This window comes from Lissotriton vulgaris, chromosome 3_1, assembly GCF_964263255.1.
Source record: "Lissotriton vulgaris chromosome 3_1, aLisVul1.2, whole genome shotgun sequence".
NCBI classification, from domain to species: Eukaryota; Metazoa; Chordata; class Amphibia; order Caudata; family Salamandridae; genus Lissotriton; species Lissotriton vulgaris.
Window position 1 is genome coordinate 87,138,911 of NC_141689.1, and position 16,267 is coordinate 87,155,177.

Consider the following 16,267-nt stretch of genomic DNA (forward strand, 5'->3'; position numbering starts at 1 on the left):
GTTGCGTGGTAAACGTACTACGTGGTAAAAGTTGTGTTGTAAATGCTGTTTCCCAATTCATGGTAGTTGGGAATCTGTTCTGAAAGTGTGAGTGACTTTGCAGGATGTTGTCTCAGGCGAACTGGAGCGGTCACACAGTGGCAGCTTCAATATGCTTCCTACAATCGGGATGGAGGAGAGCAAAACCTTCCTCGTTCAAACTTTCACAGCATATGAAAAAAAGATATAAAAGAAGCCAGTGATTGGACAGGGCTTGGCAAATGGACCGGTTTCTAGAGGGATGCTGAAAGACAGGCCTCCGACTACATTCCTAATGGCGTAAAGGTATGCGGGTGCTTTATGTGACTCGCATAAGCTAGCTTGGCTGTATATCACTTTGTCATAATATGACTAGGGTTTAAACTAATATAATTAGGGATGTGTGATTCAATACGATTGGGGTACTCCGATGACTCTTTCATCCTATTTTGTTTACGGAGTTATTAGTTCATTGGGCCATAATTTTTACCTCTATTATTTGAAGAATAAATGATAAATAAATAATAGTTTCATATAAAATGCAATGTGTGTAGTGATTTCAGGGTCTCTATAGGATCCCTGCAGACAGAGATTCACTGACGGGTGTCTTTGACTTCTAACCGGTTCACCCACATGAGCATAACTCAGCAGGATATTTAAGCGATACCTTCCAGTTCTCTGTTTGACCGAAAGGTCATAGTTACAAGATGACATGACTCTTAGCTTCCACATCTAGTGGATCCATAAATACCAGGAGTCCTTGAGCATGGAACCAGTATTGCAACCCCTGGTGATGTAACCAGTCTTCTTAACATCAAAATACTAATGTACTTTCTGTTGTTTTTCTTTAACTTTCTTTGACAAAAATAGTGAACACATTAGATGCATTATATCACATGGAAAAATATTGCATCCACTACGTGATTACCACTGTACAGTTAAAGTAGGTAGATGTGGAGTTAAGAATAGTAAATAGGGACTAGCAGATATATACTGACCATGAAGATCTAGTGGTAGGCCATATAGTGGATGTAGTGTTTTTGCTGGTTGACATTGCTGACCTCTATTTAGTGATATACAACCCCATTCGCATTCATCATCCACATAACTCTTTCTCAGATTATTAACAGTCATCAAAAGAATATTGTCTTTTCAATGTGATGGTTCACTGTATTGGACTGAAGGTGGAACAACCATATGGTTATTCTGAATCCTATCTGAGTACATGAGCATAGGACTGAATAATCTCCACTAAGCACAGTTTCATAGTGTTATCAAGAATCTGTTTCATGGGTAAGCCCTCCATCATAGATGAAGATGCCAAATTTATGATATCCACTTGTGGTTCATTCATGCAGTAACTTTTACTCAAATGACTTCAAAGAATAAAATAATATAATATCGATTTGTTAAGTGCATGTTCACCCTGAGGGGGCATTTTGAGAATGAATAACTAAGAATTATTGCTACCTAAATGAATGAAACTAATCACTAGTGTAAGAATAAAAGATTTAGAGGATCTGCTTGGAACATAGCCCTTGACCATGATATCAGACGTAGACCCTGACACCGAATGATTTAGTCCACTGAACCATTGGACCTGGAATAGTCAACCAGCACTACTCAAACGTATAATGCAACACTACACCTTTTCTTAACTGCGCCCTTAAGTCATTTGTCTCAATTGCAAACCTAGGAATGAACTTTGCTTACAAGGCTAAGAAAATACTTAGATTCCACCTTTGTGTGGTGGGGAAGAGTTGCAGCCAGACCTCCAGTCATTCCACCCCTGGTCAAATGGGAGTTATTCAGCTAAGACCCCTTCATTTGGAATTTGTCTCTCTGAATATTCAAATCACTCGCCAACAAAATCTCAACTCTTTTGTCAGGCATTATGTGTGCTCTTAGTCACCTTCAAACACAGAACATTGTATCCTCACGAATGGAGGATACATGTATTCAACTTCAAAATATCTCTCCATCATCCCCTGAAACACAGCCATTTTTAACTCATTCAGCATGTACTGAAATCAGTATCCTGTGAACTGCATGACAGGTATGTGCAGTCTTATAATAGGTAGATCCTTCATGATAGAAGAACAACCTGCAAGCTTATCTAAGTAACCAACCCACTCTTTACCCTGGTAGGAAAATTAAGAACTTATATTTTCGTCTCTTCTTGAACTTAACTCATAGTTTCTGATGACTCTGATCAAGCCACCTTGATTTTGTGTGTCCTCGATTATCCTTTGTTTCTCATAAATGCTACTTTGTTTTATGAAAAGAGCAATATTGCCTTGTGCTCGTAGCTGCACTATATAAAATATGGAATTATATGGACTGGTTTGTGTTGTATGGTATGTGTGGTGTGGTATATTATGGTATGGATAGTGTGGTATTGAACGGTATGGCATAGAATCTTACAATATCGTATAGCGTGGTATTTGGTCGGGTTTCGTGTGATATACCGTGGTATGGTATAGCTCAGGATATGTCCTGGTGATATTATGAAGGAGGCAGTCAGTGTTGAGAAGGTCACTCTGCAAAGAGTTGAGTTTTGAAAGCATGAGCCTGGAGAACGATTTACCCTTCAGAAGGTCCTATTAGTAACCAACAAAAAAAGGGGAATATCCCTGGTCCGGATAGGATTCTGGCAGATAGGTTTACATCTAAACCTGTGCTATAGGGGAAGCTAAGTCCTTCTCTTTAGTAATGCAGTTGTAAGGGGAGCACCTAGTCCTACATCATTATTATGTGCTGAAACTGTTATTGCATAAACAAGGATGCAGGAATTATCTCACAAAATATCCCCCACAATACAATTTTTATTTGTCAGCATTTTAAAATATTTGCTGGCTTCCTTCTGGCCATGGTGGAATTCTGGGCTAACCAAATGAATCCCCTATCTTTGTCAAGTTGACTTTAGGAAAAAGACCAGTACTATGGACCAGGCACTCATGCTCTACTTACTTCTAGAAAAATATAAAACAATCAGCAAATCACCATTATATGTGGTATTTGTTGACCTTTGGAATGCCTTTGATAATATCCCCAGACATCATCTTTATAAGTCTTTGTGGGAAGAATGTACTTCCTTAGCTTATCAAATGGTTGGGTAAAACTTCATCAGAACTATGCTACTTTGTGGTGTAGACCTGTGGTGAAAATACCAAGCTTGTTTATGTAATAAAGTGATACCCTAAAAGAATTTTTGGTAAGACTGGTTTGGGTGATTTTAGATTCTACATAATGCTTTTCCCAAACAACTCCTCCTTGGTTTCACTGACGCCTCAGGGCCTACTGAATTGCCTAGGCAAATTTGAGGAATTCTGTAGCCTAAGGTATCCTGCAACCTTAAAAACTAAGATGATGGGTTTGAAGTTTCACAATGGATTTAACTCAATGGAGGCATTTGCCACCCCTAAAAAACCCCTTACAACCCAATACCCTTACCCACCCCTAAACCCTAAAATCTACCCCTTCCACCCAATAACCTTACCCACTGCTAAACCATAGAAACACAAACCAAAACCCTGCCCTAAAGCCTAAAAGTACCCCACCCACCCTATACCACTACCCACCGTATACTCAAGTGTGTGTGTATATATATTTATATATATATATATATATATATATATATATATATATATATATATATATATATATATGAGCATATTGAGGCCCATTGTTGGGGGCGTGGCTTTCTTCAGGGTCCAACATGCATGCAACAAGCATGCTTCCTTTCCCTAACGTTTCGGCGCAGGTGGCCTTGATCACATGGTGAAGTAGTTCCACAAAGTGCATTCATGCGTGCTTTAAAAGGATTTGGGTCACATGACTGGAATTTATAAACTTCAGCTCCCATAGTGCATTATGAGTTCTTAAAACGAAATACATACTGAAAGTTCTCATTTAAAAAAAACACAAATATAACAATTTGTCCATACATATATATATATATATATAAATGTGTGTGCGTGTATATATATATATATATATATATATATATATATATATTTCATTTCATTTCACTTTCCCGCCAACCGCCACCACTCTCGTCGCAGTGGGTGCAGTGACTTAACAAGGACGGCCTCGTTGAATTATACCAATTCCACAAGAAAAGTGTCGCACACTCAAGAAGCTGTATTTGAATTTATTAGGAGCTTGTAAACTTCAAACAACAAAAGCGTTTCAGCCTCCTGGCCTTTTTCAATATATACATATACTCCAATCACCCGGTGTATGGGTGACATGTAGGCAAAGCGTCGGATATCTTCGCTCTTTCTCATTCCAGGTAAGTCTCAATCGCGACAAGACACACTTCCGCATCCAGCCCTGTAAATAAACACACAAATAAAAATAGCAAAACACACAAGATGATGGACAGAATGTTGCACAATGGCAAAACACAAATAAAAATAGTCGGTGTAAATTATATATACATAGCAACAAGCGCACTACTAAAGTACAATAGGTTTTAAATTATTTTCTTTGAATGAAATTCTCCTTGGCTCCTTTAATACGAGCTGTTAACTGGCCATGAGTGACCATGGCACATGACCTAGTTCTGGCGACATTCGCCATGTCAGCTTCGGGAGGGAAAGTTACTGCATTTGGAAACCGTGGTAGCAGGTCCCATTAGCCCCTTGGCTTTTACTTCTCATCATTATTAGTTTTGTTATAAATCACTGCATGGGTTTTTGACCAATGGGATCTCTCACATGAGAGACGAGGCGTAGTTGGTCGTCTGCTCCAAAGGCGCTGTTGCTTTAAATATGGAAGCAGAACTGAGCATTAGTACTTCGTGTGCATCTTAAAACACAATGTTCTTACATTGCATGAAAACTATTTGAATATTGAAGGGGGGCTTGGGGCGAGCGGCCGACCGAAGGGAGCCCCCCCCCGGCAGTTTGGGAGGGGCGAGGGGGTGGGGGGCACTTGGACACAACCGTCCATTTTAAATATTGGGCTGCACAATTTTGCAGCCCACATGGAGCCCAACCATAAATAGGTTGGGCTCCTGCTCCCAGCCACCATTTTAGGTTTGGTGACCTGGTTGCTGGGAGCTTAGGGGTTAATTTAATTTTATGGTGTCATGTAGTGTAGGGTCTTCGTGTTTTAGTGCAAGTTGACTTGTTTAGGTGACTTGGGCGGCATGTCGCGCAAAGACTAACGCGTTTTGGAGGCCCTCCGCATCCTGAGCAAGGCGGGCCGGATGGACCTGGTGGTGGGGGATGTGGCTGGGCCGCCGCACCCTTCGCGACGAGCCTCTGCAGGTGTGGCAGCGGCAGTGGCCGCCTGCACGTCCCCAAAGAGATCCTGGGCTTCGCCAGTAAGTGTACGGGCCGCCCTCTATCCAAAAAGGTGGCCCCTGGAGCTACTCGGAAAGTGGGAGCAGGAGGGGGGTTGCGGGAGGCGGGGGGCCCTGGGCGCGTGATGGAAGGTGCGGTGGGGGGGGGCGAGATGCAGGGCGGATTGAGGCCTTTGACCCGCTCGAGTGTGTGAAGCCGGGAGATCAGGCCGTTTCTGCACCCGCTGTGACAGTGAAGCGGGGGCGGCCGAGCAGGCAAGCAGCATTTCCCTTCACCCGCCTTTGTAGCGGAGGAACGGGGAAGACGGGGGGGCCGGGGGACCTTTTCCACCTGCATTAGCAGAGGCCAGCATCAGGGAGGCTCCGGAGGTGGGGCTTTTCACGCCCATGCGGGTCCATTAACATCGGCCTCCCCTGGCAGTTATGAGGCGAGGCTGGGCCTTTAGCAGTTTTCTTTGCTCCGGAGGGAAGGGAAGTTGGCATGATGCAGTTCAATGGCCAGGCCGGCAGAGCGAACTCCGTTTCGGTGGGGGAGGGCAGCATTTCGGTGGGGAGGCATATTTCCAGCTCCTCTGCTTTTCTCACCGCCGCTCTCAGTGAGGGGCGAAGTGTTGTCTGGGGGGGTAGATCCGTGGGGGAGGGCGAATGGGCACAGGTGGGGGGCTGGGGAAGCATTTCCAGTTTAGTGTCAGTCAAGGCTCCTGGGGATGGGGTTTGGAGGCGCCCATTCGGGCCGTGTGAGGCCGGGGACCATCGATTTATGTGGTGGGGACTTGGTGTGGGGGCTGGATAATCAGAGCGGCGTTTCAAGGGGGAAGCTGAACCCGCAGTCAGACCTGGAGCCTGCGGGGGTAGCATAGCATGGGAAGGTCTGGATATTTTTCCCGCCTGGACAGCGGGGGTCCGGGGCCTTGGCAGGGATGATCACATTCTGGGACATCACATCTGGGGGTGCGGGGCTGGTTTCCGGGGGCACCGCGGGCAATTTCTGGGGGAAGAGGCTCTGGAGGGGCACCCGTGGGATCCGGGGGCACGGGACGGGGGGACAGGACGAGCGGGGCCTTGGGCCCTTCTCCGGCAGTGGTGCAGGCAATGCTGAAGTGGAGTGGGGAGGAGGATGGGGGAAATCCTTCCTCCTGGTGAGTGCGAGCAGGCCAGGGCAGGTCAAGGGCAGGCGGCTTGGGAGTGTTCGCCGGTTCCGGGTGGAGTGGGGGCTACAGGTAGGAGTGAGGGGCCCAGCACATCAGTCCAAACTTTTGCCTTGCAGGTAGGGAGCGTTGCGATGTAGCAGACTCGGTAGGGCGGGGTGCGGCCCACATGCGCCAAGGAGAAGGGAGGGTAGAGCCCTGCACGGGCGACCTGTACCTTCTGGTGATCCCGTCGCGGCCAGCGCAAGAAGGTCCAGCACAACCTCGCTGGCCCCAACCGCACGCACCACTGTCAGGGGGTCCCTTGCTCGGCCCAGACTGAGTTGCTTGATTCTCCGTCTTTCCTACAGGCGGACTACTACGGGCCCTTTAAGGATGGCCCGTGCTATCAGGATGACCGCCTCGCTTCTGGACCACCTGACTTTGTAGGCCTGTCCGGTACGACCTCGCACCATTTGAGGGTGGACCCGGAAGAAGCCACGTCTCGGTTGGCAGACTCGTGGGAAGCTGCAGTTCTACGCCAGGAGAAGAACGTGAGCCAGAACGGAGAAGCCGAGAACAGGACATCCGAAACAGGAGTCGAGACCAAGGCGAGGAATAACTTCACGGGACCGGATACAGCGAGTGGAGAAGGCACCAGCCCGGAACCAGACGAGGACCCGAGGCCATCAAAAGGAACGCCAGGAGGCCAACGATACCACGTATCGCCCAGCCACGCCAAGGAGGACGCGTGGCTTACCCAGGTGCGTGCTCGTTTGAGTTCACTGTTTTGGGTTAAAAAGGGCGGGACTGAGTAGCGAAACGGGAGCGGAAGTCTGGCACCGCAACGATTGAGTACTTGATCACGGGAAGTCAGGCCCCGTTGTCCCGAGCACTATACACGGTATCCGCAATTGCTGGTGGTGGTTCTGCCTATGCCCTTTCACTCCCCTGTCCCCTTCTATAGTCATTTCCGAGACCAGTGACTAAAAGCCATATTGTTTTCTTTGTCTTCCCATACATGGCGTGGTAACCCCGGACCTTCACCCAAGACCTGAAGCTGAAGACCCCAAGGAAGGACCCTGGACCTTTATTGTGTTGTTTAAGAAAGCGACCATTCTGTTGTACCCCAATAAAAAAATAGTTACTAACGCCCATCTTCAGTGTTGGCTCCTTCCATTCTTGTGACCCAAAGGTGACAACCACAATATGGGCGGCTTTGTCAGAAGAGATGGATTTTCAGAGGGGTCATCGTATGGGGGAGTATCTGCGAGAACAGTCAGCCCTCCCCCCCGCCCCCCACGTGGAGGACATGAAGGGGCCGGTAGGGCCAGCATAGGACAGGTTGGGCTAGGTAAGGCCTGAGGTGTGAATTTCTCTGATGAAGTGTTTCAGGCGGAAGAACCTATTCTGGATTACGACGAGGACAGCCCCGGGCAAGGTGAGGTGAGGGAAACAGAGAAGGGGGGGGTCCTCATGTTTTTACCAGTATTTTACAGGCACCGTTAAAGGTGTCAGAGAAAAAGGCAACGGCGTCTGGACCCAAGAGAGAGCGCGGCCCCTCGGTGAGGGCTCCTCGAACGGTGGATAGCACTGATCCGGTGGCATGGCGGTCGGTGCCTGTCCGGCCACCCTCCTTAGAGCCAGGTGAGATTCTCAGCCCACAGGCCAAACCTAAAATGGTGTCTGTGGGTAGGTGAGGAGAGTGGGGAGGGACTGAGGGGAGATTGCTTAAGGGGACTTATGTCAGGGACATAGGAGTAGGGTCGTGGGCGCAGGGTCGGATCAGGTGGAGTGTAGGACTAATACTGAGGCTGCTGGGGGGAGGAAAGAGCTGTTGCAGAGTAAGGAGCTCAAGATTAAGAAACTGCCATGTATGGGAGTGATGAAACCCTATGGGGCTCATTTGATGCTGGCCACCAAGGAACGGATTTGGAAGGGAGAATACGTAGAACTATTGAAGCTATTGCACAGGGAGGTGAGGTCCAAAGAGTGCTCTAAGGAGGAGGAGTATGAGCTGGCCAAAAGGCCTAAGGTGTGACAATAGAGAATTGGACGGCAGCGTTTTTAATTTACGCCAGTGTTTATTGTGAAAAGTTCCCTGAACGCTGTGTGGCCTTGTTTAAATACATGGATGTCATTAGGAAGGCGCAGATCACTGGGGGCGGATATGCTTGGTCTCAATACGATGAGGAGTTTTGGGCCCATGTGGCATGGGATCCAGAGGCAGAGTGGGGGGAACTAGACACTGATTTGTGGCAACACACAATGGGGTCGGCCACAGGCGGTAAGATGGTTTTCACGGCTAGCGGTTTACCGCTAGTGTATCGGCCCTTTAAATGGAAGCCCACCCAGGGAGGGGTGGGGAGCGCAGGGTCACCACCAGCCGGGACGGGAGCGTGCTGGGACTTTAACAAAGACCTATTCACAAGGGAATACTGTAAGTTCCACCATGAGTGTTCTAAATGTGGAAAGCACCACACCCTTGTTAAATGTTGGGGCGTCAAGCCACAGGGAAATCAGCAGTGGCAACAGGGAGGTAGCAACACCCCTAGTCCTTCACAGTAATTCCAGAACAATAGAGGAGGCAAGAGGTTTCAGGGGGCTGGGCCCAAAGCTCCTACGCCAGTTAGATTGGCAAAGTTGGCAGAGGATTGCAGGGTAATGAGGACTTGGGGGCGCTGCAGGTCCTTAATGAGGGCTTTCAGTGGGGGTTTCATTTGTGGTACAGGGGACCGAGGCAGAGGCGGTGGGCAGACAACTTAAAATCAGCTTCTGAGCATAAGGTGGTGGTGCAAGAAAAACTAGACAAGGAGGTCCGCGAAGGCAGGATGGCAGGCCCTTTTAATGATTGGCCAACAGAGAACCTGATCATATCACCGATCGCGGTTGTGCCCAAAAAGGAGGAGGGACAGTACAGGTTGATACAGCACCTTTCGTGGCTGAGGGGTCTTCGGTTAATGATTTCTTTGATGTCGAGGCGGCCTTAGTTCCATATTCCTGAGTTGACGTGGCCATGTCACTAGTTGTGACTGAGGGCACTACTGCAGAAATGGCAAAGTGTGACATCAAATCAGCCTTTCGGTTGCTGCCAGTTTATCCGGATGATTGGAATCTTCTGGGTATCCATTTCGGGGGAAAATGGTACATGGACAAGGCTTTACCGATGGGTTGTTCTATGTCATGTGCTCTATTCGAATGCTTTAGCACGTTTTTGCAGTGGTACTTCACGAGGCACACAGGTCACACATTGGTGACGCATTACCTGGACGACTTCTTCTTTGTCGGTTCACCAGGCTCCACGGAGCGCCAGGCAGCCCTGGACAACTTCCATGAGCTCATGGGTGACTTGGGGGTGCCGCTAGCATCTGAGAAGACGATGGGTCCTTGCACAGCTATGTCATTTTTAGGGATTGAGATTGACTCTGTGGCAATGTGGGCTCGCTTGCCGGAGGATAAGAAGGTTAAAATTACACTTTACACATTTGTTGGAAGTATGCTGTTGAAACAGAAGGTGACGGTGAAGGATATTCAGGTGCTACTGGGTCATCTTAACTTTTCATGCACGGTGGTCAGAGCGGGGTGGACGTTTTGCAGGCGGTTGGGGCGGGCATTGGCAAAAAGGCATTTACATCACCATGTTCATTTGTCAGCATGAAGAAGGATTTGCGCATGTGGTCAGTCTTTCTGCTGGCTTTCAATGGAGTGCCTTTTGTGAGGGAGGGGGACTTCTCCCGTTACTGGTGGCCTTGACACTGTGGTGCGTGCAGTTGGCACACAAGAGTGTTATTTCGGGTGGACAACATGGCGGTAGTAGAGGTCATTAACGGACAGTCCGCCAGAGATGGGCAAATTCTGAAGTTGTTGCGGGTTTTTGTGCTTGGTTGCCTCAGACGCGACGTTGCTTTCAGGGCGTTGCACATACCATGTGTGGACAATGACATAGCGGATGCTTTGTCTCATTCGCAGTGGGGGAGATTCCGTGGGCTGGCCTAGGAGGCAGACAGGACACCAACACCGATCCCGGAGCACCTTTGGTATGTAGGCAACGCAGGGTGCTACAACTGGTGGTAGGCTCTTTGTCGGTGTCTACCTGGGCAGCACATCAACTGGCCTGGACGGACTTTTTGGCATCCGGGGCGTGCAAAAGGGCGGAGGTTTGGTGGCAGTCTGAGGATGTAATACAGTTTATTTTGGCACTGATTGACAAAGGTCTCACGAAAGTTACCATTGCTGGGAAGTTGGCAGGCGTTGCGTTCATGGGGAAACTGCTGTGGGGATACACGCCGACGGTGGGAGAAGTGGGTAGGAGGATGTTGGAAGGTTGAGCGAGGGAGAGGGGAAGAGAGAGTGCTGTGAGAAGCCCCCTTTCCTTGCAGAGGCTTGTGCATTTATTGGAAACGCTACCGGCAGTATGTACGGATGTTTTTGAGGCATGTTTATTTTCCACCCTGATGGTATGGATGTTTTTTGGGGCGTTCAGGGTGTCTGAACTTTTGGGCAACAATGCCAAGAAGGGAGGTGGGAAGATGTGTCCATAGGGGAGGAAGGAATACATATTTGGCTGGTCAGTTTGAAAACAGCCCAGAGGGGTTTGGGAAAAGGGGTTAGGTTGGAGACGGCAGTGCCAGCCGCTACGTGCCCTCCTCAGTGGGCCAGACATTTGCGAGCTTTGTCAAGAGGCCTGGGGACAGGGGCGGTTTTTGTGCACGCTATTGGGAAAAGGGTGACGGATTACCAGCTGCGCATGGTATTGCGGAAAGCGTTGGACAGCATTGGCATGGATGGGGCAGAATATGGGACACATTCCTTCAGGATTGGGGCGGCAACGGAAGCGCGTAACAGGGGCTGGACGCAAGGGGACATGAGGAGTCTGGAGTGCTAGTCTTCTGTTATGTACGGCAGAATGCAGAGGAGGCGCATGCGTGATCCTTTTTGGTGTGAATCTCATTCCTTTTTTTCGTTACAGGTTCGATGGCTGGGCCCCAGGCGAAGGAATTGACCATTTGGATTGTGGGGCATTCTTTTATCAAATGGGCACAGGTCCAGGCATGTCAGTGTTATTTTGGGGCAATGTTGGGCTTTAATGATCGCTTGTTTAACATTGTTTGGAAAGGTAAAGAAGGAATGCGGTGGAAGGAATTGCTGCCATGCCTTAATGAATGGATGGTGCAGGGGCGGTGCCCTGACGTGTTGTTGATACATCTGGGGGAGGACGATTTGTGCGAGGAGAAGGGTGTGGTGCTGATGAGGGCTATGAAGAATGATTTGGTGAGGTTGAAGGAGCAGTGGGCTGGGTGCTACGTTTTGTGGACGGAGTTGGTCGCGCGCAGAGTGTGGAAGGGTGCTATGAACCCAAGTGCCATTGACAGGGCTCGCAGGAAAGTGAATTCGGAAATGTCTAGGTTCTGTCGTACCCTGGGCTTTGGAAGAGTTCAGCATAAGGAGTTGCGTTTTGAGGCTGTGGATTTTTTCAGGGATGATGGGGTGCATTTATCGAGGATTGGCATGGACCGCTACTTGTTGGAAATTAGGGAGGTGCTGGTGAGATGTTTGAAGATTCAGGCACATTCTGATAAGAGGACAACATTTGGGCTAGTTGGGGGGGCAGAAAGGGGGTGGTAGCTTTGCTCCCCCCCCCTGGCTTTCTGGGTGTCTGGGATTATTGGACATTTTGGTCAAAGTTGACAGACGTTGTTGGGTTATTGTTGGATATTGGTTATTGTCATGGAAAGGGTAGGTCAGTTAAGTTATAGTTCGATTACGCATGTTCAGGGTTTGAGGGAGGTAAAGAAGCAGGCAGGGGAAATTGTTGAATGAATGGGTTGAATTTAAAGTGTTTTTTTGATGCATTGATGTATATGGTGTAATGTTGTAATGTAGGGGTGGGGGCGGGTTCATGAAAAATTCAGAGGCGGATATTGTTAAAGGTCATTATATGGCTATTTAGTGAGGTCTAGTTTTGTAAGGCGTTGGCCGAGGAATTTTTAAATGTGATGCGTACCTGTTTCAATAAAGCGGCCTTTTACACACAGCACTGAGTTTGTGGTCTGCTCCCTTCCCCCACCCCTCCCTCGCTTGGGGGGAGCGGCCGACCGAAGGGAGGTCCTGCCCCGGGCAGTTTTGGGGGGTGGGTGGCGCTTGGACACCGTCAATTTTAAATATTAGGCTGCACAATTTTTCAGCCCAAATGTAGCCCAATTGAGCCCAACCATAAATAGGTTGGGCTCCTGCTCCCAGCCACCATTTTAGGTTTGGTGACCTAGTGCCTGGGAGCTTAGGGGTCAATAGAATTTTTCCGTCCCCCCTCCCGTTTTTCTTTGCTTTTTTTTTTTTCCTTACATGGGTCTAGGTGGCATTTGTTGGGACAGGTGTGCGGGGCTTTGACTATGTGTTGTCGCTGGAACAGGTGCTGTGCGGGGATTATTGGAAGTTTTGGTCAAAGTTGACAGGCGTTGTTGGGTTATTGTTGGATATAGGTTATTGTCATGGAAAGGGTAGGTCAGTTAAGTTATAGTTCGATTACGCATGTTCAGGGTTTGACGGAGGTAAACAAACAGGCAGGGGAAATTGTTGAACGGATGGGTTGAATTTAAAGTGTTTGTTTTGATGCATTGATGTATATGGTGTAATGTTGTAATGTAGGGGTGGGGGCGGGTTCATGAAAAATGTAGGGGCGGGATATTGTTAATGGTCAGTATATGGCTATTTAGTGAGGTCTAGTTTTGTAAGGCGTTGCCCGAGGAATTATTAAATGTGATGCAAACCTGTTTCAATAAAGCAGCCTTTTACACACAGCACTGAGTTTGTGGTCTGCTCCCACCACCCCCCCCCCCCCCACTCCTCCCTCCAAATGTTAATTTATCATCTATATTTGTAGATGTAGTTTTCTTCCGTATGCAAAATGATGGAATGAAATTAAACAGCACCTGTTTATTATTTACCACTGCACCATGAGCGCCATGAGGTGATTTAACTTTAATATGTCTGAGACCACATGACATCTCTTTCATAAGGTGATGGAGCACAGTTTCGTTGAATTGGCCGGTACGAAGCTCCCGAGAGGGTGAAACACGTTGCCGTAATAAACTCTGTTTGAGTGCAAGTTCTTTCCATCGTCGGGCACTGCTGACTCCAGTCCTTTGGACATTTTGAAACTGGCCCTGCACCCGCCATGCCCGGTGGACTTGACCGGGCTGTTGCAGGAAATTTTGATTGATAGGGGGCAGGGAGGTGTGTGTGTGTGTACGTGTGTGTGTGTACGTGTGTGTGTGTGTGTGTACGTGTACATGTGCACCTATTTACCTTAACTAGACTTACCATGTGTGGTAAAAGTACCAAAAAATGCATGTGTGGTAAAAGCTGTGTGGTTAGCCCTGCGTTGTGAAGGATGTTTTCCGATTTCCTTGTACATCCCAATCCTTCTGGAGCACCGAGATCACAGTATCAAGCCACAAACTCTTTCTTACAGGTAAGGCTTTTGCATTGGTGTTCTTCCTCCCAGGTTTCTGTGCTCCTTCCTCCCTCAGTGCCCGCAGCAACAGGCCCTGACACCACACAGCTCTTCTGGCGGTCTTTATGCGCCATGGGATGCAGAGTGCTTACTCCCCAGGGGAGGCCGCAGGAGGGCCTGTTCTGTTGCATCCCGGGGATAGCTCGGAGTGGCCCGGGGAGCGTGCTACTGACTGGACACGGCACCTCACCTGGCAGATGCCTGCTAGGCCCGACGGCAGGGAGGCCTGTGGAATCCAGTCCGAAGGCATCTCTGCCCAGACAGGCTTCGATCGCGGACAGGGTGAATTATTTCTACTTTCTTGTCCATACGGCTGTGCTAAATTAGACTCTTGTGTATGTTTTTTGATTCATTGCTTGCGCCATCATACTCAAGCGGTAAATGACATCCGTTACGAGAGAGGGATTATAACCCGGAAGGACTGAAAAGGCAGAGATCAGTCACATTGACAAGTCTGCGTCCTAAAGTCCTCTGCCACCCTGGGCACAAACTTCAATACATAAAGGTCCGACCTCATATGTGGTACATTAACAATGAAACACACAAAAGGGGATGAGAAAAATGCTTACAAATAGTCAATCAATCAATCAAATATCTTTATTCGATTTTACAGGTAAAATCATAAGACATAATAGACACTAGAACTCCTGAGGCACAGCCGGGAGCACGTTTGCACTTTGTACCTACTCGTTTTTTAATCTTTTTAAAATCATTGTTGTGATACTTTGTTAGATCTGCTAACCCCCTCCCTGCGCTCCCATTACCTTCATCGAGCAGGGCATCCCCGCAGCCGATTGAGCGCTGCTGCGGGCTTCAAAATTGCAGCCATTTCGGTAGACCAGGCAACGCCCACTGCATCTGGCCACGCCCCCCGCCGATGTTATGAAAGAGTGCTGACTGCTAGCGCGAATCAGGTAGTGGACACTAGAACTCCTGAGGCACAGCCGGGAGCACGTTTGCACTTTGTACCTACTCGTTTTTTAATCTTTTTTAAATCATTGTTGTGATACTTTGTTAGATCTGCTAACCCCCTCCCTGCGCTCCCATTACCATCATCAAGCAGGGCATCCCCGCGCAGCCGATTGAGCGCTGCTGCGGGCTTCAAAATTGCTGCCATTTCGGTAGACCAGGTGACGCCCACTGCATCTGGTCACGCCCCCCGCCTCCCCTCCTGATATAACATGTGCACTTCCCGGCCGCGCAGCGGACGAGCGCAGCGGGCGCGCCTAAGGCAAGCCCGTCTGCGCCCGTCCGCGCCTGAACCGGGCCTAGGGCCACTGCCCCTGCCAGTTCCACCAATATTGGCCCAGAGACAACTCTAATGTATGATTCTAACGTTCTTCACTCTTTAAATTTCCCACCTCATCATTGCCAACGCCTGGAACTGGCCAATCAGCCATACTCTCTTCCTTATACTTGTCCCAGTTGCTCTTTTGTTACCAATAATTACCGTCGTCTACCAATAAATACCATTGGCAGGAATAAGATATTGCCTAAACCATGTGTGGCAGCACTAATCAACGCACGTTCCCTGCCCAAGCACAAATATGAGATCTCAAACTTCATTGAGGACTGCAAACTCGATCTCCTTTTTATTACAGAATCTTGGGGCGATATCTCCTGTGGACCTGACTTTGTTACTGCAACCCCCGAAGGATTCTCGAACATTAGATTGGATAGACCACACCCTAAAAAAGGAGGTGGACTAGCCATTATATATCGTAGCAATCTAACAGTGCGAACTGAGACCGTCCCCATCACTAGTTGTCAAGCCATCTCTTTTACAATTTCCATTCCCCATGCTCCCCCTTTTAAAGGCACACTTATTTACCATCCTCCAGGACCTCGTAGTTCCTTTCTCGTTAATCTACCCATTCTATTAGAACCATTGGCAGGTGAAAATCAGTATATCATTCTGGGCGATTTTAATTTTCACCTTGAGTTGCTGGATAATCCTGACACCGCAGCTCTTCTATCCGAATTGGACAGCGGCGGTTTCTCTATGGGGGCGTTTGGGCGCCGCCCCCCCCTGCTTTCTCGCCGTGCGAGAAGAAGGCAGAAACAAATGGTAGTTATTTATTTATAACTACCATTTGTTTCTGCCTGCCCTTCTCGCACGGCGAGAAAGCAGTCAGCACTGTAGAACTTCCTGGTTACAGTCGAGTCGAGCCTCAGGGCAGGGGGGAGTGGCTTGGGGGAGTGGCTTGCCCACTGTTACTAATACGGACTGTTTGGACAGCCTGAGAGGCTGTCCAAATAGACAGTATTATCAACAGTGGGCAAGCCGCTCCCCCAAGC

The 16,267-nt window shown here is 48.5% G+C and overlaps 1 protein-coding gene across 2 annotated transcripts in view; it reads left to right on the plus strand.

Annotated features, from left to right (window-relative positions):
• LOC147726003 (uncharacterized) overlaps window positions 1-16,267 on the plus strand; it is a 618,497-nt gene that overhangs the window by 475,731 nt on the left and 126,499 nt on the right. The window contains exon 5 of one of the 2 annotated variants that reach the window (XM_086960123.1): window positions 11,426-13,253. The exons of the other annotated variant lie outside the window; for it this stretch is intronic. Coding sequence (XP_086816249.1) covers window positions 11,426-12,081 — 656 coding nt within the window. The 3' untranslated portion in view covers window positions 12,082-13,253. Of the gene's footprint in view, window positions 1-11,425; window positions 13,254-16,267 lie in introns of those variants that run through there. 2 annotated transcript variants of the gene reach the window in all.